The 27,956-nt window shown below is 43.9% G+C and overlaps 2 protein-coding genes across 4 annotated transcripts in view; one reads left to right on the top strand and one right to left on the bottom strand.

The window, feature by feature from the left end:
• Positions 1–23,270, bottom strand: part of TIMP3 (TIMP metallopeptidase inhibitor 3) — a 36,403-nt gene extending 13,133 nt beyond the window's left edge. The window contains exon 1 of one of the 2 annotated variants that reach the window (XM_015863707.3): positions 22,953–23,270. In XM_015863707.3, the coding sequence (XP_015719193.1) occupies positions 22,953–23,076 (124 nt within the window). In that variant the 5' untranslated portion in view covers positions 23,077–23,270. Of the gene's footprint in view, positions 1–8,072; positions 8,092–22,952 lie in introns of those variants that run through there. The other variant, XM_085539565.1, reaches the window with a different exon arrangement.
• The window catches only part of SYN3 (synapsin III), a 191,540-nt gene that overhangs the window by 77,759 nt on the left and 85,825 nt on the right, over positions 1–27,956 (top strand). The window lies entirely within an intron of this gene.

Genomic DNA, 27,956 nt, shown 5'->3' with positions numbered 1-27,956 from the left:
TTATAGCTGGGACCAAGACAAGGTAAAAAAAATGTTTGCACCAAGCCAATGGGATGAAATTAATATTGAATGCCTTGAATCTCAACATACAGAATTGCATGATAGGTGCCCCATGCAGCTTCTGCTTCCCAACAACCCAACAACCCAGTACAGCACACTGCAATGTCTCATATCTGGGGACTTCCTACAGCAGCTTGTCTTGAGGTACCACAAGACTCCCAATAAACAGCTCTCTCAAACAAACAGTTAAGGATTTTGAGGTCTGTCAAACAAATCTAGCAGGTAGCTTACAGTCAGTGCTTAGTGAAGCACTCTCCCACTTCTGTATTCTTTGGGCATACCGCACAAACTACTGTGATATATATCCTCTTCTTTGAAATCACCTGATCATCACAGGAGGAAAGCAAAGCTTAGTAACAGGGCAGGAATTATTCAGCTAAAACCCACTACCATAGAACAATCACATTCTGTTATAAAACCACCAAAAGTGGCTTAACTTTTACAAGAGCAGCAAAAAATGAGATTTGAGAAGACCAGTCCTGAGAAGAGTCACTGCTAGAAAACTGTACCCCAAAAGCCACTCAAGCCAACAAAAACAAACAAATGAGGAACTCAAAACTCTATGAAGAGAAACGTCAAAACTACAACATGCCCATGTAAATCCTGCCTCTGAAGTTATGCATCCATTGTGCTTCTCACCATGAGGGCCATGAACATTCTTCTAGTAGAGTAATCCAAATATTGCAACATGCTCACAACACTGTCTAATAAAAGCTCATTTTTTCATGGGAGGAGGTACCAAACACTTTTGCATGAAGCTTATATTGGTACAACACAATTGCAAACATATCTCTGCTGAAAATACAGCCCAGTGTTTCCAGGAAATCCTGCAACTAAAATGGACTACATATATCCCTCCTCCTGAGCCTACAAAGGTCCTGATCCTAACTCCCTGTGCAGGACAGAGGTATTCCTTTTACAGAGGTTGTACTAACGCATCAGAGACAACAATTCATAGAACCACAGAATCACCGAGGTTGGAAAAGGCCTAAAAGAACATCCAGTCCAACCGTTCACCTATAACCAATAGCTCCCACTAAACCATGTCCCTCAACACTACATCCAGTTGTTCCTTGAATACCCCCAGGGTCAGAGGGCATTAAGAAGTAGGAAAGCATGGAAGAGAGATCAACAGGTGGAGCTGCTCCTTAGCAAGTAGGAAAATCCAACAAGCAATTATATGCATTACAGCCATATATAAAAGCAGTAACAAAGTTCATGTACCCATTTGCTAGTCATACAGGATATAAAACAAACACTTTGTTGGTTCTTGTAGGTTTCAGACAGCTGTAGAAGCACATAGAGAAATGGTAAGAAGAGGAGCACTGAGTTTTGTTTGCTACCTCGATCAAATTAATGAAAGATTAGGAAACTGTTTGTCCTCACTCGCCTAAAATGGTTCTTTCTAAATAATGTGAAAAACAGATTTAAAGAGACAGATCTAGTTACATGCACCAGTCCCTGGAAATTGTTCCATGAGGATGGTGTGAAACGAAGACAAGTCCATTCTGGTCCAATTTACATTCTGTGCCTTAGCCAGACTTCTCAAATAAACTTTAAATTCAGTAAGACAGTGCTGCTGGCTTTGATTCAAAGGTCCAACAAAACTTCTGTTTATTGAGTATCAAACTTCAATTTTTTTTTTTTTTCATGATTCTATTTTCCAATGGCAGTAAAAGCATACAAATTTGTACTATTTTGTTGATTCCACTATTTAACGAGCTGCCCAGAGTTCAATATACTCCCTCCTTCAGAAACTTCATAGCTACACTGCAGATGTCCCTGAGGATTGCAAACAGCTTCAGAAAACGAGGTACTTCCCTTTGTTTCCCCCAACCACCACCACAAGTGAAACTGCTGTAAGCAGACGGCCTAAGAGTCAATGAAAAAGAACAGAATTTTGTTAATGCTCTGTGAAATCCAGGGTACTTCATTAGTAACACAGCCCATAGTAAAGGGTATGAAAGGTCTTATCTTCATCTGTTGCTTATCTAACACACCAAGACTGGAAAAAAAAAACAACTAGTGTTTGCCTAACATAGGATTATTAAACTCAGATAACTAACTGACAATGGAAAGAAACATATTAAAATGCAATTTTGCAAAACCCTAAGGTTGCCAAACCATGGTTAGCATTAAAGATGACAGGCACATTCCCAGTTGCTGACAAAATACCTAAAAATCTGTTTTCTTCATGTACTTAACTGCTAGTTTGGCAGCCCTTTAACTTTCTGGTTAAAGTAGCACAGCCACTTCAGAAAGAAAGCAGCTTTGATTTACGGACTAATCAACAGCTTCACCACAGGACCAAAGATTCAAAACACACATCTTCACTACCACATAACAGCATCCCAGATCCAGCGCTGCTACCCTTAAAGTCAGGTGGAAGGATCTGTGACTAGGTTAAGATGGCCTCATCTCTTCAGATTATTACTCTCCAGCAAGGATAGAAAGGAGAAATCATACCAGCACATTCACCTAGTGAAAGCCATTAAGAACCTTAGCGTAGGCTGTCACTCCAAGCCTCTAGCAAAGCGGGTCAAGTTGTCTGTACCTCAGATAACCTGTTTTTATCATCCAAACAGTAAGCTTTCAGATAAGTTCCTTCCTCTACCAAAAAGCTTGGAAGCAACAAGGAACTCGCCCTACCTCATTTTTCCCCATATTAAAGGAGAAATCAAGCTGTTAGCCAAGGAGCAAAGGATGCTCCAGTTTCCACCACTTGAGGATTAGATGCCTCTGAGTAAGAGGAAAACAATGTTTGATGGATGGGACTGCTCAGAGGCTGCTCTTACACATGCAGCTTCATCAGCCGTGCATGAAAGCAGACCACAAACCAGCCCAGAACAGGCTGCAGAACTGCAGCCACGTAAATGCTGCAAATTCAGTCCCTGATACATTGGAGAAATCAACTGTTTGCTTCTGAGGACTCCTACTGTTTCATCAGAAAAAGGCAAAAGGTGCTGTGAGTGCTCCCCTGAACTCCTTTCTCCCTGAAGTTCTGTTTAAGTCCTGCTGTTACTGATGGGAAACTTTATCCCACACAAGTGGTCACCAAAATAGCTGCATATTTTTAAACCACAATTCCTTTGATGTACTGCCTATAAAAATATGCAGAGATTAATGTTTCTCAGTACGTCAGGGTTTTGGGTCAGGTCACTTTGTGGGACTGGAGCAGTTGGCAAGGTCTCACGAGTGATTTGTAATTATTATGAAAAGTTAAATTAAATGGGGATATAAATCTTGATAAGTGTGGCTGCCATATAGTGATTCAGAGAGGAGAAACTGTATGGGCTGCTTGTCCAGCAATGATACAGTTTTAAAGAATGATTGGTAGCAGAGGGCATTATGGTCACAATGTGAAGACTAGGGCCACAAGTGAGAGAACTGGGCACACTTCACACAATTATGAAGCCATTCCATCCAGGCATAAACCACTACTACATATGTAGCAGGAGCTCTTCTTCCCCCCAGCTGAAAAGCAAAGGCATATTTTGTTAATTCAAGCTTGTCCCTTATGGGGGTCAGCCACTAGATGGTGACACTATCACAAATCTCACATGAACGAGAGGGAGCTGTACGTGTGGGAGCTAACACCCCGAATCCCAGTTGTATGTTCAGCCACACCATGAGAACCAGATGCTTCCAAGCAAGCTGGCTGCTTTGTCATCCATAAACAGCAGCTTTCAGTGGAGGCATACTGCCTTCAGAGACCAGGATTTGCTCCAAACCCATCTCCCTTGTGACTAATGATTATGGAAGTCTCACGAGAATAACACATGCTACAATTCTATTATTGTTTTCAGGATCTCCTACTAGTGTGCAATAGGGGTATTTTTAAGTGAGAAGTTTGGCTGAGCTGCACACTCATTACATTTAAGCAAATGAAGGATGTGGAGGATTCACGTTGTTTACTAATGAAGACATAGGGGAGAAATAATTCTCTCAGCCCATTCTTAGGCATCCAAATAGCAGCGAAATAACATATATGCAGAGCATCAATGTGACCAGGAGGCTAAGAAAGGCTGTCTGTCCTGAGGCCACTAGCTACCCCAGCAGCTGGACTGCAGAACAACCCCTCAGCAGAAGGGTGTGCTTGGAAATGCTGTCTTGACACTAAAGGTGGGACATAATGTTATGTTCCTTTCCCCCATATGACCTGTTAGCCATTAACACCAAGACTCCTTGCATCCCTAATAACAGAGAGCCATAACTACAAGAGGATTGTGTCCTTTGGACTGGAAGTCTGGCCCAACTGTATGCAACCTTTTGGGAACCTGTTAAATTGCCTGGTGGCTGTAAGCTTGTGTGAGAAGCAAGCGGGTGGGGATGCCTCTGGAACAAGAAAACACCATCTCACCCTGTTCTCCACTTCCACAGCACAGCAGAACCACAGGGAAGATGATGATGGCAGCGGGGGGTTCATGAAAAGGCAAAAACAGATACAAATCCCTTGTCTGCCTGTAATTAAAGTCTTATCCTCCTACGTAACCAAAAGAGAATTATTAACATATTGAATTTGAAGGCTTCTTGCAAAGACTGAAGCTGAGAATATGATACAATAGAGGAGCTTTCTCTTGCCTTGTTCCACCACGACCTCCAGCAAAAGCCACATGAGCAAAGAAAACCTTTTTTGCATTGCCTTGGAATAATCCAAGGCCAGCAGAGCTCCTGGAAAGCACTGCCAGAGAAGCTCATCAAGAAAGCAAAAAAATAACATAGAAAATAGCAAAGTAAGCAGTTTGCTGCTGGCTGCCTTCCTCTTATACCCTCACCATTAAACTAGGTCCCAATTAGCCTTCCCAACTGGCAGGCTAAATCTCCATCTTCTGCCTTTTCGTATTGCTCTAAGGAGCACTGACAGAGAAGGAACAACCCCTTGACCTCAGTCACCACCAATTATCAGACCATTGCAACGATAATACCACAGCAGAAAGAAACTCACACTTATTTCAGCAAATTAGCTGCCAAGTTTGTTGGAACATTTTGACTGACAAAAACCTAAACAAAAACAGGAAGGAAAACACCCAGATATCTATCGCTCCATTTTTTTTTTTTTTAACTAGAACTAATGACGTTTACTTTTGGCCTTTGTTTAACAGATCAAAAAAGCCTTTTCCATGTTGAAAAGGTTTTAATTGCTGTTTGAAAACCACCCCAAAAAGCAGAGGGCAATTAAATGGCTTCACCCAGACCCAAGCTATGCCTGAACCAACTGATCTTAACTGCAATTGCTAAACACTAACCAGGTTTCCTTTATACTCTGCAGAATTCCCAGCCTCTGAGATCCTGTTGGCACAACACATTGAATTTTCTCATTTCCAAAACTGCAAAACAGGAGCGATGCACACTTTCATTCAAGATCAATTGCATCAAACCTCCCATCAGTTCAAAATACTATAAACTGCTCTAGAAGGGCTTTTCCTACTTGGGAAAAAAAGCTAATCCTCCTAACAAGACCACAAATTAAGGTTGCAAGGTTACATGTGACAAGCAGAACTTGGGTTGCACATGGCATTTCTCCTGTAGTTTATTTACTAGATATTATTTTTAACACAGCACCAGTAACACTTTATGCCCTCTCTGTATTGTGCCTCTCAGCTTATGCAAGTCTAAGCAGGATTGTCTTTGAAATACATTAGGACCAAAGAGGAAGAGAGGTCTCTCTTAAATAACAAACTGCAAGTTCAATTTTAGACCTTTCATTCAGGTTCCTGTATCTGGTATTGTTGAAAACTCCTCAGCTACCCAGAACTACATCCAGCTCCTGCTAGCTCTCTTGCTTTCCCATCATACACAGGTAGTCTGTTAGGAGGACAGAGGAAAGATTGAAAGGAGGGGAAAGAAAGAAGGGATTTAAAATGCATTTCCATCCGAGTAGAATTCTTATGATCTATATGTGGATGGTATGTTTTGTGCCAAGTGAGACTAGTTTCAGGAAATACCTTGTGATAAACACAGAGAAGCCAAAGTTGGGGTGGGGGGGGAACAAAAAAAAAAAGCCATTTGGTTTTACTAGCTGTTACACCTAACTGAGTTCAGGGAAGCCAAGCAGGACCAAGAAATTAGCTAGAACAGGCAGAGCATAGCTAGTTGGGTCATAAAAGTTACATGCATCACTAGGTTAAACTTACAGCTTGCGTCAACACCATGTTCTAGGCTTGCTACAAATGTAAGCAAATAGCACTGTTGCAGGCTGCAGAATGAGTGTGTTTTACAGTTTCAGAATCTTTTGGCAAAATAAAATGAGGAACAAAACACGCTCTTGTGAACTAGCCACTTTGCTGCCTCCTTTTTTTGGCATGCTTCTTCCTCCTGCCCCTCTTCTCCCCTCACCCCCTCTTCCACCTAAATATTTAAGTAGTTACTGACAGATGAATTGGTCTAGGCAGCAGTTGAATGACAGAATGAAGGAAGGAACAGTGCTGTGAATGGAGGAAATGAAAGAAGCCCCCCAATGAACACAGCATAGCAGCACCTTGCCATCCTCCGTAAAGTATGTTTTCAGCAGAGTGCACTTTTCCTCGTCTTCTGTCATCAACAGCTACCCAAGAAAGAACTGCTTTCAGCCAAGGTTGGCAGTGTTGGAAGGAAAACCAACATGCAAATACATTTCCAGAGCCAACTTACAACAAAGGATAGAAATGACATGTATGTGACTCAAAGCTGGTCAGGCAATGCTCCACTCAAAACACCTTTTCCATTATCTTTTGGTTTGCATGAGACTGGGGGAGTAAAATGTAACTCGGTCTTCATTTCTAGATCAAGTACTTCTAGACACAGTATATGAAGGGCAAGAGGAAGCTGAGTTGGGACAGGCAAGTCTCTGGCTTCTCAGAGCTCTTTGGAAGCATTCAAAGGAGCCATAAGTCTAAGTGTTCCACTCAGAGAATATGGCAAAGCTGAGGTGAGACCAATTAGGGGCAAATGGAAACCATATGTGGTTTTAATAAAACAAGGAGCTGGAGTGCATGGCTTACTGCTGGAGGAACATTTACTGCCTGAAAGGAATGCGCATCTGGCATTGATTGTTTCCCAACCCATCAAGTGAGCTGTAACATGGAAAGCAAATTGGAGTGTATGAAGAAAGATTAATTGCCTGAAGAAGTACAGTTAGGGGAGCAGCCTTTGCAAGAAGGAAATGTGTCCTCTGGCTGTGATTTAGTGATATGGTTGCAAGTGAGACTGATCTTGCATTTCCACAGATCATGATCAGGAGAACAAACTACAAAGAGCAATTGTTAGAGTGACTGAAGTGGATTGTGTGGTATTTGAAGAACCTACTATCATAGAAACCCCATTTCATGTCACACAGAGTAGACTCTTATTCTCAAGGTAATGGACACTACTTAAAGAATAAAGTACTGCTGACCCTAGGCAAAGGTAACAGAGTCCTCAAATGGCATGTGAGTTGCTGAAGGGGAATGAGGTTGCTTTTACCTCAAAACACGTAGATGGGAGATTTGAGGCTAAGGAGGCAGTGCAGATATGCCCTTTTTTCCCCATTATTTTTTTTCTTTTTGATGGCAAATTTCCGAAGACATTTCAATTCTGCTCTGAAAGAAAAGTCTTTGGCCTGCAAAGCTGCAGATAAGCTGCTCTGCTGGGATACTGTCACTTCTTTTGCAAGCTGTTGTGTTGCAGCTTGATAACTGGTTCTCAGAACCAAACCACTATCTCAGGCAAGCAGGCAAGAGACTACTCAACAGACATCAGAAGGCAAGAGAGAGATGCCCTCATCCAGCACTGAGCCATGTATACAGTGTTAAGTTTTCCTTAACATACTGTGCAACCCAAGAATGCACTACAAGCTCTCAATGAAATGGACCAACTGGAGGAAGAAGAGGAGGAAGGAGAGTCCTGTAAAAAAAAAAACAAAACTAAAAGGACATCTGAAAGCAGTCTTCTTCTGCACACTGGAAAGAAGGCAGATCTGACAGCCTATGTAAAGCTTTCAAAACAGGGAGTACCAAAAGCCGCAGGCCTGGACACTCCCCACCACAGTGACTTACTTCAGAGGACTTCTTCCTTCAGCACCTCGGCTGGCTGGGACGGGTGCCAGGCTCTGCAAGGAGGCCACACTCTGCTAATCACATGGGTTACACATGGTTTACACTCTATTTTGCACGTAGAGCTAGGGAGGAAGAAGTGCTCGGGAACATGTATAGATTTCAAGGGTACTGGGTGGGCCTGCAAATTCCTTCCCACATTAGAAAACATGCATTAAACTGATAGACTAAGCAGCTGTCCATGCCAAAGAGGTATACATATCTAACCAGGTCAGGTCTATAAGCGCTGCTCTGCTGTTCCTATTTGCACAGGACCTCACAGGACCTGCTAGTATTGAGCCTGCTGGATGCTGGGATTAAGCCTGCATTCAAAACAGTTTCTTCTATCAGAAGCCACTACCTTTGCCCACCATTATAGTATAAACTGTTCAGAAGCTGACAGACTCTGTAGACTGTTCACAGACACTGGACATACCCATGACACAGTTCTGATTTATCATAACGCTTAAGGAATTTAGTAATTACCCATCTTAAAAATGCATTATCCAACCACAGTCACTGACAGTATGGATTAAATCTTTGAGCTTAGCTACGTTAAGAATTTCACCCTGAAGTTCCAATACCATTTAAAGACAGGGTGCAGCTCACAGGTCCTCATTCAATGTTCATTATAACAAGTGGACTTCCTGTACTCTGAGTCAGCCCCTTGTGCCACAACTCCCATTTCAGCCACGGTCAGACTGACTACAGGTCAAGGTCAGGACACTCCATGCTGGCAAGCTCACCCACCTGACCAGGAACCGTCCAGGATCCCATAGGGTACCTTGTGTTCCAGAACATCAAGCTTCAGTTTGATCCATCACAGGGACACCAAGAGCCAAAGGGACTCGATTTGTTGGGGAGTAAAGTAGTAAATAAGTAATAGTAGAGTGATACAAGTCAGCTCATGAAAGAGGTAATGAGATGGCCTGGGAGTCTAACAACACCTGTAAGCAACAAGTGACTACATGAGTAACCATTAATGCATGCTGTATATCCTCTGGCTTTGAAGACACCAGATTTTACCTACACGCAGGTTTAGACTGCTGGCAGCAGGGAAAACAGGCAGACACCAGCCAGTTACCATCCTACTGACAGTCTGACCAGATATGCTCCTTAGAGACCATAGCAGAGAGACATAGTATAGCCACTTGGTTCTTCTATTACTTTCTTCATCAAAGGGAACTTTAATCAAAATTTCAAGTTCACAGACAGCCCCAAAGGCTCTCTGTCAAATAGATTTCCAGAAGTTATGTGCTACTACCCTCACACTCACATACAACCTGGTGTTCCCTATGAAATACTAATGAGACACAGCTTTTGGCTAGAATTCTTCAAGCACAGAGAACACACTCAATAGTTAGTAGTGCCTGCCCCACCACCAATTGCTGTTATTATTTATTTATGCAATTATTTATTTACACAAATTCAAGACTTACACGGTGTTTTATCCCTCATCAGTATTGCTGTTCATTGCTTTTTACATGGAAATGCTCGTCTGACCACTCAAACCTGATGTGATTTAATGGAAGTTAACCTACCAGTCAGTTAGCTTGTATGGATGGTTAGCCCTTTCACAGCCACTCTGGCACAGTGATTGCTATTTCTGAAGGTTGTAAGGCCCATTAACAGTTTTGAGAGGCAGATGTTCTCTGGACACTGCCCTGCTGAATGTTTACAGATAAGGGTAATCATTTCCAGGGTACACACCAGGCCTGGCTGCTTCCTGCCTCTGCAGAGCTCTGAGCTGTAAGCAGGTTCTACTGCAGAGCAGTCATGAACCTGAACTAACTGCCAAGGAGCCAGCTTGTAGAGTTTAGCTTAAGCTCACACCTGGAACACAGGTGTAAGCAACCTTAAGCATTTTGACAGGGAAATAACTGAGAAACAGGAGGGGAAATGCCTCAGCTCAGCTCACTGGCAGCAGCACAGCCACAAACTCCTTTGTTCATTAATACAGCAAACCCACAGAGAGCCGTCTACTGCCAAGGAACAAAGTGAAAGGTGGGTACACGTGCACTAAAGAGAATGCTCAGCACTCAGGAAAAGCAAATTGTAAACCCAGAGGACCAATGACCCGGAATCCGTTCCGGCTGGAGGGGCAGCACGTAACCTGATCAGAATTTCCAGAAGGGAAGGCTGTTACTGTTAAGCCATCAGGGATAGGGCTGGTAGAAACGGTTCTGGAAACACTTTTTCCTGTCAGGAAATATGGTTTTACTTAAGTCACAAATTTATAAGGAAAAGGATCAACTTCAGAAAAAAATGTATATATATGTATATACATATATATTATCCTCAAAAATGACTGAAATCTATTTTCATCCTGAATCAGCATTTCTCTCCAATTTCACTTGATGGCTACATATTAGCGTGACACGTCTGTTCAAAACAGTTATCTTAAGTTAACCCTTCAAACCATTACTTTCAGATGCATGAGATGATCTCTTTTTTTCCCTCAAATTTCATTCTGAAGACTTCTGGTATTTTCATTTTTCATCTGGTTTCATTCTGAATAAAATTCTACCACTTCAAACTTCTCTATGGAACAGAAACCCTAACCCTCTCCAACACGTGCCTGGATTCCTCCTTCTCTCTATTAATCAGAGGTGACAGCAACAAGCTCTAATGACAGAAGCAAGAGTACCTTCCATTTTTCCCCTTGTTTTTCAGAAGCAGCAAGTAACAAATTCATACCACTGAGAGCTGTGGGTGCTTCCTTTCAAGAAGTAAACCCACTATCCCTTATGATCGCATAGAGTATCTAAACTAAAATGAGCACTGAACGTGAGAGATCAGTCTTTTAATAGAGGGTGCCAATAAAAGTCTGTCAACACTACAGCCGTAAATGAACGCAGACATGCTAGAGCTGACTTTAAAAAACCACTCAGGACCACCACAAACACGGTAACTTAACCTGTTCCTCAAGCAGAGCACTGAGCTGCTGAGTGCTTGTTCTTTGAGACTGTAGGCAAATCAACTCTGTGACAAATGTCTTCCTACTCTTTTTATGCTTCCTTGCTGTTCTCAACATTTTGGAGCAGTACTGTGTGATTGCTGCTTCCTGAAGCCTCTTGCTTCAACTCCCTTCTGGACCCAGCAGGAATCTTGCCTCCGATTTTAAGCAGAGCAGGATCAGGCCCTAAATAAGTAGTGGTGGAATCCCCAGACTTAGGGGCTGAACAGCTGCATCTGCCCTTCCGAAAGAAGAGGGAAAAGTTATTCCTGCAGCTGTTTTCCCCTAAGTGCCTTCACTCCAAACTGTAACAGGACTGGAGGGAGGGGGAGAAGGTGGAATTTTAATAACCCATTAAAAAGGAGTACGGGCCATTGCGCAGCAGCTCTTTCAGTTCTACTCAAGAAGGGTCAGTGCTGCCAGGCTCAGACAGCCCTAAGGGCACGGGAAAAGTCGTCTTCTTGTTTTCACATCTCATTCACAGAACGGATAATGAGGGGGAGGGAGGAATCAGCTTTTGGGTTAATTAGCACCATGAACAGACAGCTGCATTGTCATTAAAAGTTCAAGAAGTCATCGGGGTCATCACTGAACTGCAAGATGTACACACACGCACACGAGGCACACGTCTGAGCCTGGAGCTGTAGCAGCCTTGCATGGCTCCGATTTTCCACTACTCCAAGGGAAACTCTTGAGTTCTAAGAACACTGAGCTGTTGTAGCTCTGAGGAGAAGCCAGAAGCACAAAAGTACTCCCTCTGAATGGTAGTTGTTCATCCCCTTGGAACTGCTTGATTTCACACTTAATATACCAGCTAAGAATAGTTAAATGTCTTTTTCCCCCTGAGAAAAATCAGAGGCTGAGCCTACCAGAGCACAGTTTCATCTCTGCTTCCAATGTTCTGTGGGATAAGCAGAAAAAAACAGGGTACCAATACACATGATTTCCTTCCCCCGCTTCCTTCCACCAAGCAAAGAAGCTGAGGAAGTGCACATTAGCAAAACCAGAAAACGAACGTATATGGAAAATAATGAGAAGATAAAACCTCCAAAATGACATGGACTACCATTAACAAGATTTGGAGCACTGTTAGTCTCAGAGTCACGGTTTGGCTTAAAAACAAAACTAACAAATTATCCAACTATGCAAAACAGCCGCAGATTGCTTTCTCACTGCTATAGCTGTGCAAGTAGCATTTTCTGGTATGGGACCTCAGTGAAAACACACCAAGAGAAGAAAGTATTCCCCTCTCACTTTCTGAAATGGGATAAGAAGTGGAACTTCAAACCTTGAGTATCAGAAGCAGTAAGAGAAAGCAGGCTGGCATCACCTGGTCCTGTTAGCTGTAGCTTTGCTGTATACACTCTCAAGGCAAAAATGGGGCTGAGAATACTATCACTACAGCTCCCCCTCACAAAAACATGGGTCTACTGGGTGAAAGGAACACAGATCCTGTTTGCTGTTGCTATTATACTGGCAGACCAATCGGATGCATGTAGCTCATAAGTGCATAGTTCCATTCAGAGCTTCCTCATTGCCAAGGGAAATTACTCCAGGAACACAGAAAGTAGACTCTTTTTAAAAATTTTTTTTTTTTTTTTTTTGTAATTTTAAACCATTATAGCTCTGTCGATTCCCAGGTACATGCATTGTTCATGGCACAGAACTTCAGTACGCTTATGACCATAAAGCTTTTGTTGCAGTTCAGCTGGAGATGTTCTCGAGAGGAAAAAATAGAATTAAGAGATATAGTCCAAAATTCCAGTTCAGAGGGGAAACAACAGCATTCTGGTTCTAACTGCTCAAGTTAGGACAGCTGCTGGAAGCTCTGAAGGATTTACTTCATCACCAAAGCAAACCCAAGTGGTCTACATAGCAATCCTTACAAAACTCCTTCAAGCACCTTCCCTTCCCTCCTGGACTCAGATTACTTTTAGGAACAAAAGCTGCCCTTTCTGTATTTGACTGTGGTGTTAACCTGGTGAGGTTGCCCCAAATATATGTCAATAATCTATTAGTAAGCACTGTGGTCAGTCTTCCCTTGTTGGTCCACATATGTGTAGAGGAATATATGCTGGAAGGAACTCTACTATGGATGGACTTCATGGTGGCTTGATGAACAAATAGAGTCTGAAGAGAAACATGACTGCATCAGGTATGCTAAGACAACCACGAGCCCTGGATCCTGTTCTGTTTGCTCTCTTGCCCTTCCATGAAGAAGTCAGCCTAGCCAGGACACATGTAAGCAATGTTGTTGAATTCAGCAAAGGGGAGCTTTGAACAGCTCAAAGGACAAAGTTTACGTCAAAGGCCCAAACTGCCATACTGTGCAAAAGACAAACAGGAAAAGGTCTCTGTACAGTTTCTGGGGCTGGAGGAAAAGAAAGACCCAGAGTTAGCACCAGAGGAAATCCCTTTTAGAGAAGGGCAGTCCGAAACAAACACGGAGGACCAGCACGAACAGGAAGGAACCTATTGGCTTGAAAACTTTCCGGTACTAGTGAAAGCTTTGTTTCCCATCCAGTCAAGCACACAGGTGCTGTCTGCTTTTATCAATCTAAACTATATCTTCAACCAATTTAAGTATGAATGAAAGGCATGGTAAAAAAGGTCAGTAAGAACCAGCAGTATTCATGACTTCACATCTAGGGACTAAGTGTGAAAAGCAAATGAGAATGACAAAAATAGCATTGCAGACCATGCAGCAATCCGCTGAGCCATTCTTCTGCAAGAGCACAGGCAACTGCACCCCTGCACCCCACAAAACACACAGCCCCACGTCTTCAGGGCTCTGAATCATGCAACTCAGAACTTGCAGCACCATCCCTGCAGAACTGTGCTAAGACACACAACAGAGATATAAGACTTTGCAAGCACAAGGACTTACTATTCCTAGCCTTGCAGATCCATAATAATTTGGTGTCAGAACAAAGTATGAATAAATGCATAACTCCCATCCTGTGGGCTAAAGAGAGCCCAGAATACAGTGGGAATTTCAAGAGAGCTGCATCTTAAGAGTGCAGATGGGAGGTAGATTTGACATTCACACAGATAACAAAACAGACTCTCCAGAGTTAAAATAACAAATGCCTTGAAAGAGTTTTGGAAGGAGTTAAAAACCACAGGGTGTGAATCAATCTCTAACCACAGGGAATTAGTATGACAGAAGCAGGCTATGGGAAAGTCAAGACTATCCCACATCAGGCTTCTGGGAGGTGGATTCTAACAGCACTGGAAATCCAGACTAAATGGATGATGCCTCTCTCTGACTCACAACCACAGTCAGGTTCTGTTGCAGCACACCTGTTCTGAGGGGAAAGTATAAACTGCAACCTACCAATAAGGGTCATCAGTTGTTTGCCACCAGGTCTACTTGAGCTTCTCTCCAAATGGATAACATCCCATTCAAACCTTCCTGTGATCACTTCGGGTCTCTCAAAGTGCTACCTAAGAATTCAATCTGATGTTGTGGAATCCTCTAGTTCTATGCTTCTCTGCAAAGCTGCAAACTGTTATACAGTGGAGAAAAGCAGGACAGCTGTTTAATTCTACTGCAAATACACCATCTGTAGAGAAGATGGAAGCAGACTTATTGAAGTCTCCTTTTCATCTTGATCCTCTAAGGAAATAACCAACTAAATCCTTAATCCTCTGCTCCCTTGGGGAAAGAAAGGAAGAAAGGAAGAAAGGAAGAAAGGAAGAAAGGAAGAAAGGAAGAAAGGAAGAAAGGAAGAAAGGAAGAAAGGAAGAAAGGAAGAAAGGAAGAAAGGAAGAAAGGAAGAAAGGAAGAAAGGAAGAAAGAAGAGATAGGTGCTACTCTTCATATTTACAAAAGTAAAACAAAGATCTTAAGAACTCATCTTGCCTTTATCCCCAGCACAATCCTTGCAATTGCAAGGTGCTTGCACAGGAACTGCTGCCCTTGTCTTCCCACACTTCTTGAGGTTGGTGATTTCGTCCCTGCAGGAGAAAGGGGGGCCTAGACTTTCTGGCTATGGCAACACTGCACAGGATGGCCTCTTACATGCCCCAGAGTTCACGTCACTGCTTGCTTTCTTGTTAGACTGTCTCTCTTCACCATTGCATTTATGGTACTCATTGATGCAAATGTGGTACTTTCCCATAGTGTGGTCTCTATGCTGGTGTCACTTGTTCCTTCTTAAGTCTCTGCTCCAAACCTTCCCTTCTCCCAATTACCAGACATGTTCCAGCTTTAAGCTATGTGCCATATGCAGTTTATCACTTACTGCAATAAACCGTTTACTCAGAAACAGGCCTGCATACCCTAGTCCAGAGGTGAGCGAGATAAACAAGGCGGCTGTGTCTGTCTCAAAGGCCTCTCTCCATCTGCCAAAAGAAATTCAAAGCAGAGGACTCAGCAACCCCACACGTGCCAAGGGCTGGGCTGCAGGCCGTTCTGTACCGTCACCTCAATCCCCTTTAATCTGCAGCGTGTGTATCCCTGGGCTGATGAAAGGCAGGAAGATATTTATAGCAGTGTCAGACCAGGCAGGAAGTAGGAAACTGGGGCGGGTGTTTGGAAAGCATATAAAGAGCCCCGAAGAGCAGGGCTGGCCTGGAACACCTTCCCCAGAAGGACACGGAGCTAAAGGAGAAGCATCAGGGGAACAGATATCCTCTGGCTCTCTCCTCCCCTACCTGTTGCCTTTCCCGCACCAGCCATTTCCCGTTTTTCAAAGTCAAGTGGAAGTTTTCCATTCTGTGGTTTTCCTGTCTTGGTACAAGTAAGCCCTTTTTCGTTTTCCCTAAATATTTTTAACTGTTTGGAGACCATGTCCAAAAACGTTTCACTAGAGGAAGGAGGTTCCTATTTACAGTTGACCCCAAAAACCTGAGAGAGCTGATTAAACCTCAGGGGATTGAGACCTTTGCTTGTTGAGCAGGAGGCACTGAACTTGCTGTCTGAGCAATTGCTCCAGTGCTCTTCCACAGAAATAAAGGCTAACACAATGCCTCCCTGAAAGGCTGCACTGCAGTAACACCCATTACAGAGGGAAACAGTGAGAAAAGGTAACAGATGTTAGATTCCCAGTACTGTAATTACAATACAGCACAAGGGAATTAAAACTCATGTCTCTCAGCCTAGGCCAGCAGGAGCTTTGCACGTTTTGAACACGGCCCCGTGGAACAGAAGCATTCCCTTTTCCTATGTGCTGCTGTAGGATTATTTACTTTTATTTTTAAATGAAACACCCGAGAGCAATAAGTAATAAAGCATTACCTTCACACTGCTGCACCTGGTATAGCTACTGCTGTCTGTGCAAGTACTGTGTAAACACAGCACAACTTATACCTGCTTTGCTGAAGTACCAGTGATCATGCGGGTCAGGAAAAACCCATGCCTTTATATGTTAAAGTCAAGTATGTAAGGAAGGAAAAATCTATGGGAACATTTTTTACAGCCTTAGACCTTTTCATATACCTTTACCTCTTGTATCAGACTGAAACCAGCAGGACTACAGTACCCAGTCACTTTAACAATAGATGAGCAATCAAGGAAGATCATGGATTTTTGATTAGTGTACATTTTTGTCCAGAATCCATAACTATCAGGTGCTAATCATAGCAGTGAGTTGGGCTGCTACTGCTTGTACTCTATGAGTACTTTTTGAAGGGTCTTCCGCTCCTTTGTCTCTTAAATACCTTTCCCATTACAAGTTCCCAGTTGAGTCTATTGCTGTGATCATCCTCCTCCCCCATCAGTAGCAACGATAAACTTTTTCATACCCAAGCCCATGGACACAGACCACCATTTTCCCAGTAGCACAACTCAGGACCCAATCCCTGAGTTTACAACAGCCTCCCCAAGCACTGCTCTGTCCTGTTTCCAACCCCTGAGTTTACAACAGCCTCCCCAAGCACTGCTCTGTCCTGTTTCCAACCCCTGAGTTGACAACAGCCTTCCCAAGCACTGCTCTATCCTGGTTCCTGGTGGATTTCAGTCCCAAGAAAGATAGCCCAGATCAACTCCTTTCTCCATAAGACGAAAATGCCAGTCTACATCTTAGGAAAACCAGTGCTGACATTTGAAGAGGTCTGATGATATTTTTTGCATACACGTCTCTCTATTTATCTTGTTTTATTGTCTGTATACTGTTTCTAAGGGCTGAAATTGCCCTCTGGAAAGGTCTTGTATAAACACAAGAAGGAATTTGGACTATTCATAGTCAACATTTATTTTACCAGCATGAAACTCAAGAGACTTCTATCTTGTTTCCAAAAGACTCACAGAATCTTTTCAAGCTGGCAGAAACACTGAATAAATAGAATAATCAGGGTTGTGTAAAACTACTTGCATTTTTATGCTATTAGGCACTGTCAATTAATGCACTATATCTTCAGTCTGGTCACTCAAGAGAACTACTTCACATTACAGTAGGAGGTTAACTATTGTGGTGGTGTTTTTTTTAATATAATAGTTTTATGCACTCCAGTGTTTGTAACATTCCTCCTAGAAACTTGAAACCATCACCTGAAATCCAGCTCTGATAAAAGCCACTGAAATGCTGCTGAGACCAGCGGCACTACACCTGCTTTATGTAAGTCGTAAGTACGACGTTGGCCCAGCATTCCTTTTTCATATCGACAACTGGGCCAGATTTAGAACTAGTATAAGAGGGTATAAATCAATTTAACCCGCCTTGGTCTCACCTAATATGTTCAAACAGTAGAAATTTGAAATTCACGTGCTTCATGTTTACTAGCTGTCATGTTAATCAACAAGTTCACAGGTTAATAGCCTTTTCTCAAGTTATTCCAAAGCAAAACCAGTTTAAGCCCAGGTTTAAAGAAGCACTTATCCCACTAGGGCAAGAGAACACTGGTAGCAGAGTCAGCAGTAGGTTTATTGATAGGCTATTTCAATACACTCTTTCAGACATCCATTTTAAAGAATTCTTGGTTTTAATAAAGCCTCAGCAGCAAGCAGCCCTCCTCTGTGCCTTGAGTGCTCAGACACAGAGGGTTATTATAGAGGCTGGCCTTCAGCTCTGCTGTTGGCAGTAAATGCTCAGTGGCTCAAAGCTAAGGAAAAGTTGGGATGGTCTTAAATAGTTCCCAATACAGTCAACTGCTTTAGTCAACTTTTCCTCATTCAGAAATCTACAGGAGGTGTAGTTAGCTTAAAAAGCAGTATCAGTCCATTAAAGTTACATCAGTAAAGTTCCACATATCACTTGCAGAGGTTCTTCGGAGGTTTAGATGAGCTTTAAGTTCAACACATTCTGTATTTGTTTAACAAATTTGTGCTTGAAGGCTCAATTATCTTCTCACATCTTTTACGCCACTGTCCTTTCACCACTAACATTTGTTTCCAATCAGTAACATCATGTGAAAAAGGATAATCATACCCTAAGAGTTGAGAGTAAGGATACTCATCACTAAAAGGAAACTCAGACACACGCACCCCAGACATTAATAGGGCTGAAATAGCTTAGTTTTGCTCAGAGCTAGCAAGCAGAGCATACCCAGCCTTGCCTGCTAACTCACACCAAACTGTCATCTCAAGTTTATTAGCTCTTATGAACTCCCATCCGGTGCAGCCAGTGGAAGTTTCGTTTAATGACAAGACCTCCTGCACAGACCACATGGGTTCCTTTTCTCAGGGAGCGTGCTTGGTTGAGCTACATAAGAGCACCAGATGGTACTGGAGCTGTTTGGAAAAAGAAATATGACCTCAGTCAACATTGTTACAAGGAAAAACTAGGTTTTCATCTTAGCCTTAACATCCAGTTATGGCCAAGGTGACTCACCAAATGCTCCTCTTGAAGATTCTTGGTCCCGCTGTGACTGTCAGAGGGATTACACAGCAGTACAGATATCCATTGCATCAGATGCCAATCCAGTTGGCGTATCTAAGAGGTTGAAAGGCCAGATCTAATCGCATTTGGTGTCTTGGAAAACATTCTCAGCTTCACCAGTGGACTTAACATTTGCTATCTTGAGCCACTTCTTCTGTGACCAAATGACCAAACCTCCACAACCTGAATCACATAGACATGAACAAGTCACACCCTTTCCCACCCCAGGTAAAAATCTTTGCTGGGCTAGAAAATACTAGTGCTGTATATAGTTGTACATAATTGTGTTCCCACCAGCCTGCTTCTTCTTCTCAGGAAGGCTAGAGGAGCAGTTGCCAGGTAGAGTTCTCTGGAACAGGTGGGAAATCAGTGGAAATAAGAACTTAAAAGGCATCTGCATTAAGCAAGGTGCTCTAAGACTCAAGGTTGGAACATCTGGTTCTCAGGTCTTGGTGGAGTTACTTCCTGCAGGAAATCTGGAGTAAACACACGCAATAGTAACGAGACACCAAAGGAACCTTATATAATATTCTGCACTACAGCTTCCAAGCAGTGATTTCCACCACATATATATTTTATTTTAACATTTGCATTTGGAGATGGGACTAGCTCCACATCCCAGAAGGTCATCTCTTTCCTCAAGTAGAGCAGGGTTTACTTTAACTGTAAAGAACCATACAAAACAGCAAATAAGAAACTTATATTCCCACTTTCCAATAGGATCACCAGTTTACAATGGTGATCTTTCTGCAAGAAGACAAAACCAGGCACAAAGAACACCATCTCTCACCATGTTTTTAAACACAGACATTGGAATTCCATACAAGTTAAAAAAAACTTCCTCAATTTCTTTAAGATCTCATCTATGATCAAGTTGTTCTGCATGCCTCTTCTAGCTTTCTAACAAAAAGGCAGAATGATTGTAAAGAAAACCAGTGAAAGAAACAGGGCTGGTTTTCAAGGGGTATGGAACAATGGAGGTATGAATGGCATCCTTCACACCAACAGCTTGCCAACTCTAGTTTAACCAAGAGTGAGGCTATTTAGAAGGCAGAGGGACAACTAATCACAGCTACATTTCTTCCCCCAACACAATCTACAGAAAAGAATGCTATTCCAAACTCCTTTGAACTTTTAAGAGACAGCCAGTACTGCCATAGCTCTTTCTGAAGTATATGCACAAGATGAAATTGAGATAAGCATGGAGTGGACAAAGTACTTTCGTTATCATCTACAGATTGGTTGGTCTGTAGAAATCCAGCCTGCAATTTCACATACTTCTCCTTTATTTGAAGGGGATGTTGAGGGAAAGTTAGGGAGGAGGCGTTTTTCCAAACCTGTGAATGCAACGTTCAGCAGCCAAACTGAAAAGTTCCTGCTGCTCCTGCAAAAAAAAAGGACAAACAAGCCCTTTTCATGTCAGCTATGTCCTGCTGGAAATGTCAGGGCTTTGTCACAATGGAACAAAGCATGCCTGGTGTCTGTTCTTTCAAAAGGTCTCTTAATTCAAACAAAAGAAAAATATTCACATCTGGAAGGGGTCGAAGGCAGGGGGTGGGAGGGGAGGAAGCAAAGTTCAGATGGCATGTCGTAGGATTGCTGTTTGTCTAATTACTGTACTGTCTGTTCTGGCACATATCGATCCAGTTGAAGAAAGAAAGCCAGGAGTTAAAAAAAGCAATTTTTTTATTGACTGACCTCAAGGGGTCAGATGAGACACACCTCTTCACTTTTGCTCTCTTCATCATTCTGCAACACACATGCTGAGAAAAAAAAAGACCCTTTTAAATTAGTCTGGGAGTGGTTTCTTCTTCTTCATCAGAGGAAGAAAGTAAGATTGTTGTGTATTTAGCCCAAGCTTGCTTTAGAAAGCTCACTTTGACATGCACAGGACATACATCCTAAAGGGCTGCCCTTTCCAATGGGTTTATTTGAGCATCTGTTCCTGCAAAGATTAAAGCCTTCTAATGACTGCAGAGCTGGGAGGCTGCATCAGAAAGGAGCCATGGGAAAATTAAAAACTAAGTGTCTAGTGATGTGAGATCAGAGGGGGAGAGAATAAACTTGAGAGCAAGACTTCACTGCCTAGGCTCAAAAAGCCAACAGCGAGAGTTTGCATTACAGTGCTAGACTCTATCTCCTTAGGCATTCAGGGCTTCCAAAGATGAAAAGCCTCTCCAAGGCTGCCACCTAGCTAGTTAATTCCTTGTATTGTTTTAGGAGCTATTTTAAAATGCTCTTCTGCTCCAGCTCTTACAGCACTGACTCCTCCCTTCTGAGCTGGTATTTTGTCAGGAGTTTCAAGAGCGATAAAAACTTGCTGCCAAGTCCCTTTCTTCCTTGCAATGTGTTTTATAACCCAGCGTGTAGTTCAGCCTGTCCAAACAACTACACCAGTACACTGCCACCAGTTTCCATGGAAATGGTTAACTCCTTCACAGCTAGAAGGCTTTAACATGCATCTCGCCATGAAGAACATAACAGCGTGCACAAAGATCAACCTGCAGAAGCACTGCATTTTTCCAACAGTTATAGAAAATTTAGCTAAGGATTTACTTTTGCTTCAACCTATCACACCAAACTGCAGTCTTAACCACAACTCGCATTTAAGTCATCCCATAACATGAGCTGCTCTCTTCCCACATGCATCTTGGCATTACCATCATGTCTGAAAGCACAACGAACCCACTGACACCAATTTTCTGAATGTCACACCTGGGAAAAAGCCAAGGCATGAGACACAAGAGCTCCAGCACAGAGACAGGGGAGATGAAGGACATGGCTTTGAACTCAACCAGAAATCAGAGTAGCAAACAGCAAAACTTCCTGCCCTAAAGTTTAGAAGCGCTGCTGCATGGAACTGTATAGTTAACTCTGCTCCTAGTTCATAACAAATTGACAAAAATATACTGTCGTCGGCATGCATTCATAACAAAAACTTATTTAACATCATTTTTTTCCCCAAAATTAAGTTGACCAAAAACTACCTTTAATCTACTACAACATGACCTAAACAGAGAACCAAAGGAGGTATCCAGCAAATGAAGGCCACGTGCTGTCAGCAGCTTTAGCTGTGGAAAAGTGGGTTCCCATCCTTACTGTCACAAAGGCTGTCAGTCCCTGGCAGCTGCCCCTCGGGTAGCACTGTTAACCCAAACTGAAAAACAGAGGCAGAAATATGGATATTCAGCAGAATTTTCAACCGCAGTTTCCTGGAAGGATTCCCCACTCTAAAACTATTCTATAAATATTTTCCAGGCTCTCATCGCTGAGCCTTCCCAGCACTTTTAACATGTAATGTTTTCTTCTGGCACTCAGACACTCTACAGAAACGAGAACTGAACAACCAGACACAGCCACAGCTTTTGTATAAGTTTGGCTACAAGCAAAGTCACTGGCAGGGAATGCACCAAGAACTCTACTCTGTTTGACTTCCACAGCAGCCGCCTGGAGGGTTTCCTTGCAGACTCTGCTTGGAGTTGGTAACAAGTGGGAACCAGCAGCCCCCCCATACACCGCACTACTACAACAGCCAACGGAGGTGCAAGAAAACTCCATGCACACACTCCGCTCACAGCTACCGAGGTGACAGCCCGTGCAGACTGTGAGGCGGACACGTGTCCTGCTGTAGCACAGAGGACACCGCTGATGGGTTTCGTACTTTTTGCCACTTAGCAAACAGCAACCGTATTTGGCTAAGCAGCCTCAGCTACAAACAAAATAGAGAACTTGGACGAAGAGGTAATGGAAACTCTAGTCCCGAGACAGTTTGGGTGTTCCCTATCTCACGTTCGTGCAGGGCTGATCGTAAGGATGCTCAACCCCACAGCAAGGGGGGACCAAGCGAAGAGTTCCAGCCTTCCAAAAACACACGTGTCCGCACGCTTATGAGATCGCCCCAAGAAGACGCAGCGTCCCAAAGGCGCGGTGACACCCGTCCCTGCCTCCCCAGCACTCCGGCCGCCCCCTCCCCTCCGGAGCCCCGCGGGACGCCCCACGGCGAGGCGCTCCCTGCCGCCCTGCAGCGGGCAGGTGGCAGCCCCGCAGCGCGGGGACGGAGCCACTCACCGATGTCGGAGTTGCAGAACGCGTCCTGCGGGTGGATGGGGACGCAAGTGCACGCCTCCGCCACCAGGTCCCGCAGGCTCCAGCTGCACAGGAACACGGCGAGGAAGCCGAGCCACGCCGTCATGCTGCCTGCCCCGGGGTGCGCTTCGAGCTGCAGCCGCTGTTCTATTCGCCTAACTCGAGCCTCGCTGCTCGCTCACTCGCTTCTCACACCGCGTCTCTCTCGGTCTCGGCAGGGCAGCCCTCTCTCGGCAGCACGGAGCGAGCCCGAGTGCGCAGCGCCGTAGGACTGAGCGGGGCCGGAGCGAGCCGAGCTGTGCCGCGCTGCCCCGTGCGCTGAGTTATAGCCTCGATCGCGCCCTCTCGGGCTCCGGGGGCGCCGCCGCAGCCGACCAATAGGAGCCCCGCATTACCTCATCGGCGGGAGAGGCCAGCGGGACGGGGCGGGGCTGTGGCCGCGGCTTCAGCGCCTTATACGGAATAGAGCGGGGAGCGCCGTGCGCGGGCGGGCGTTGGGTTGGTGGTGCAGGTAGTGGCCCCCTGAGGGAGGAGTGCCCCTGAGGAGAGGACAAGTCCCTGTGGGGCCAAGTGCTCAGCTCGGCTTGGGCTGCGGCTCGTAACAACGCAAACAGTCGTGCCGCCTGCCTGCACGGCTCTGTCCCACGCAGCCCATTCCGCACCAGTGAGGCTCTGCCTCCCCTGATGAGGGGAGAAGAAAGAGGCACCTCAGACGGTCGTGGAGTCGCTGTTTGCTCTCAGAGCTCGGGGTGTTTCTCTCACAGTCATCTCAGTTGGCTGTAAACTGACTTTTGGCTGCGGGAGGTGGGAGGAAACGGCACTGCGAAGGGTTTTCAGAAGAGCGGAAAGCAGCACCTCACCGCTGCTCCTCCTGCACTAAGCAGTGAAAGGAGGATGGGGGAAAGGACAGGTCCCAGCTGAACCCCTTGCCATGATGTTGCCCTGTGGCCCTTCATCCTGCCCTAATGCCCTTTCTGCCTCCCCACTTGCCCTTCATGAGATGGCAGACAGCAAAGGCTGGAGCTGGGGAAAGCAGTGTTACATCTACCCAGGCACTCCCAGCATTTAATCTCAAAGTGTATTTTAGCAGAGCAGCTTTAGAGGAATTTATAGAAAAGTCCTGCTTGTTTTGTTTTCCCTTATCCCCTTTTGGAAGAGTACATTTCTATCAGCCAGAGAAATGTAAATGTTATAGTAGAGCTGGGACAGTGAGGAAGGAGATTGCCAGCTGCAGGATGCAGACAGCCTTATTATCCTGCAGAGGGAACCGAGGAGTGATTAATCACTGTATCAAACCAGTGTATGTAATGTCAGAGTACTTTCCATGGGGTTTACAAGATTTAAGCATGTCTAGTTATAAATGATGCTGGTATTAAAGGCCAGGGACCAGCTGTCCTAAATTTCTAAATAGTCAGCTAAGTCTGTAGATTTACAGTTCTGCTCCATCTGGGTGAACCACAGTCTGCCTACACCTTTTCTTTAATCATACCACCCCTATAAAATTAAAGCATCCAGTTCGGTGGAATCACAGGCTCTCATTTAGGGCATAGGTGTACAAAAGGTTGAAGATGGGTGTTGCTAGCAGCTATCAAAATAACAAAGCAAACAGCGGAAGTCATAGAATCATAGAGCACCCTAAATTGGAAGGGACCCATAAGGAACATCAAATCCAGCTCCTGGCTCTACAGAAATGTAGGTCCCTCTCCTTGCTGTGTGGTGTTGAGGTGATAACAGGTTGTACAGGTATACACGAAGCAGGACATTAAATGGGACATTAGATGTAGGCATGCTAGTGTCAGAATCACTTGGATTCAAAGTGCAATATGAGAAACCCCATGCAAAAAGCTCCTTAGGTATTTAGGCTGTCAGCTCCATGTACTAGGGCTGAGGTTGAATCTGTCAGATCGGGCTGTCACTTCAATCTCACTGAGTGTAAACAAGGAATAATTCCACTGACCTCAGCAGAGAAACACGGAAGAAAAACGAGGTGTGTCTGGCACTTTCATTTTTTCTTTGTTGTTGTTAAAAAGTTTGATATCACCAACATCATGATGCACCTGATCTATCAGCATCTCAGATCAGTACCTGAGAGAAGCAGAGTTATTCCATCATCTGACACTGGTGTAAATAAGAGAGACTTTGGCCCACACACAACTAGATTATAATCACAACTCCAGCACCACCTGTCCAAGTAGATCTTCTGAGAAGGTTTCTTCATGTCTGTAATAACACCTTTCCGGTGCGTTCAGAGGACTAACGAGCTGAATACTTTATAACAAGCTTTGAAGGTGCTGGGTGTTGCATAAATGTTGAGTGCCTGTAATACACAGACACAGGACACGTTCAGAGGAGGCTGAAAAACAAACCCTTCAGTCACCTTGCTTTCTGCAAGGGGAGAAGGAACGGGGCTAGAAGTTACTGAGATTCCTTCCTTCAGGCACTTCAGTAGCTTGTTTACAGTGGGACCGACAAAGCTTGTTAAACACCAAGTTTGTGTTGATTAAATGAACTAGTTAACTTTTCAGATGTAACCCAGAGAAGTAATCTGCAATTACCTGTCATGCTGAAAAGGAGTGCTGCAGTCTGACCTAGTGGCAAGGCACAGCTCTTTGGAAGGGATGATGCTCGAGTTGTCTGTGTGTCATGGTGAACCATTTTCTTCTCTGCTGCAATTTGAGAGGGGTGTACCTGTGTCTGAACAGGAAGGAATTAACTGATTTTTCTGCTTTTTTGACACCTAGGTATTCCATTTCAAAGAGTTGAACTTCCCTGTAGTAGTAAGGATGAAGGATACTATGCAATAATAACAGTCCAGTAGGACTAGATATTATGCAATAACTGTATTTATTTGCCACTTAACATACACAGAAATGAGAGTGCTTTATCTTTGTAAATCACAGGTAAATAGTACTCAGGAACCCTCAGTCTGGCCCGTGGCCTGCTAGGAGGTTTCTGTTCAATCATTTTACCTGCTTATACATTAGTTTCCTCAGAAATAGAGCTATTATGTATTGTTCTCTGATTGTATCTATTAGACGTTCAATGTTAGCCTCTCCACCTTGAGCCCTGCCACTAAAATGTGCTCTGGAGTAGCCAGGAAAGAGTTGTGTTTGTTTATTTATATGAGAAAATTTTGATATGTGGTCAAAGTTGCACAAAGTCAATTAAGGAACTGAAAGGAAAACTCATTCTGAGTCCCTACCCTCTGCCCTGTCTGCGTGGGAGTAACTGCAGGGGGAAAAATAAAATTAACTAGCATTCAGCTCCTTTGGCTAGACAAAACTTTAAGCCTTATATGGCCATTAAAAACATAGCAAGAAAAGAAGGAGAAAATAAAGACCTTGATCTTGAGAAAATTAGAGTTCACATTTGATTTATGTCACCAAATAAAGAAATCTATGTTATTTCAGTCCACCAGCAAGAACACACTGTTGAACACAATTAAGGAACTCTCTGCTTTACTGGGCAGCCACACCACTTCATGCTGTGATCTTGTCGGATCCCACAAGCTAAGCATGACTGGGCTGGGTCAATAGTTGGTGTGAAATTTCCCAGGGAAAGCCATGTCCTGCAGGTGTTGCCTGAGTAAAGTGGCATTCTTCTCTGTAATGCACGAATGTGTAGAGACAGTGCTAGGGGGCACTGCGCTGCAAGAGATGTTTGCATCTCAAGTGGATGAAGTCAGGTTCCTTGCAATATCTAAAGAATTCACTTCACAGAAGGAGGGATGTTAAGCTGAGTGCCTTGTTTAAGTGAGGAGAGAGAACTACATTTGCTTCCATGGGTACTCATTGAAGGATACATCAAGAGCGTAACTGCTAATATCATTTTCCTTCCACAAGTCCTTTTTGTGACTTTAAAGGATCAGCCCAGAGCAAGGCATAGAGGCTGAGATAAAAGCACTTTGGGATGGTCCTTCAAGAGGCATAAGGTGTTGATGCAAATGAACTAAAGGTGTACTCCCTTCCATTCTGATCACCTTTCACAATGAGCTGTGAGGGTTTCCAGATGCTGGCAGAAAGCTGCTTCTGAACTGACAAAAGCATCTGAATGTAATTAGTACAGAAGGGCTTAATCAAATGAACAAACAAACAAAAGAAATACACACTCACTACCACCAACTTAAAAAACTCTGAAGACGACCCAACTCCTCCCAGAGCTCAGCTGGCTTAAACCAAGCAAAGCACAGATTAAGCCAGGAGAATTCAGCCTGCAGTTCAAACAATCCTGCCACCTCCACAAACAGCTCATTAATTTTAAATGTTACTGAACTGTGGGCATTTTTTCATTTTAGATTGCCCATAGTACCTTGACTAGATCCATGTCTGTAGAGCCATCAGCACTCCAAATTGTCTGGCTGCCAAGTTGCCTCATCTTGTCCTGAAAACATTTATTGAAATTAATGACCCTCATATCCTTTACATCAGTTCAGCATCACACCCTCTAGAAGATGTCACTGCTCTTCTGCTTTTATATAGCAGGTAGGAAGGGACTTTTTACACACAGAATGTCCTCTTTGACAGCACACCCACACTATGTCATAGAATTATAGAATCATAGAATGGCTTGGACTGGAAGGGACTCAAGGATGATCAGGTTCCAATCCACCTGCCATGGGCAGGGCTGCCAACTGCTAGATCAAGTACAAGATCAGGTTGTCCGGGCCCCATCCAAACTGGCCTTGAAAACCTCCAATGATGAGGCATCCACAACCTCTCTGGGCAATCTTTTCCAGCACCTCACTACCCTCAGTAGAAAACTTTCCCCTGACATCTAACCTACATCTCCCCTCCTCTGGTTTAAAAACATTCCGTGTTGTCCTGTCACTATCCACCTGTGTAAGAAGTTGATTTTATAATCTCCCTTTAAATATTGGAAGGCCACAATGAAGTCTCCCCGCAGCCTTCTCTTCTCCAAGCTAAACAAGTCCAGCTCCTTCAGCCTGTCTTCATAGGAGAGGTGCTCCAGCCTCCTGATCACCTTTGT

The sequence above is a fragment of the Coturnix japonica genome, chromosome 1, assembly GCF_054131305.1.
Source record: "Coturnix japonica strain WE chromosome 1, WE-NBRP24, whole genome shotgun sequence".
In the NCBI taxonomy this organism is placed as follows: domain Eukaryota; kingdom Metazoa; phylum Chordata; class Aves; order Galliformes; family Phasianidae; genus Coturnix; species Coturnix japonica.
Note: the sequence above shows the minus strand (reverse complement) of the source record. Positions and strands in the feature narration are given on the sequence as shown.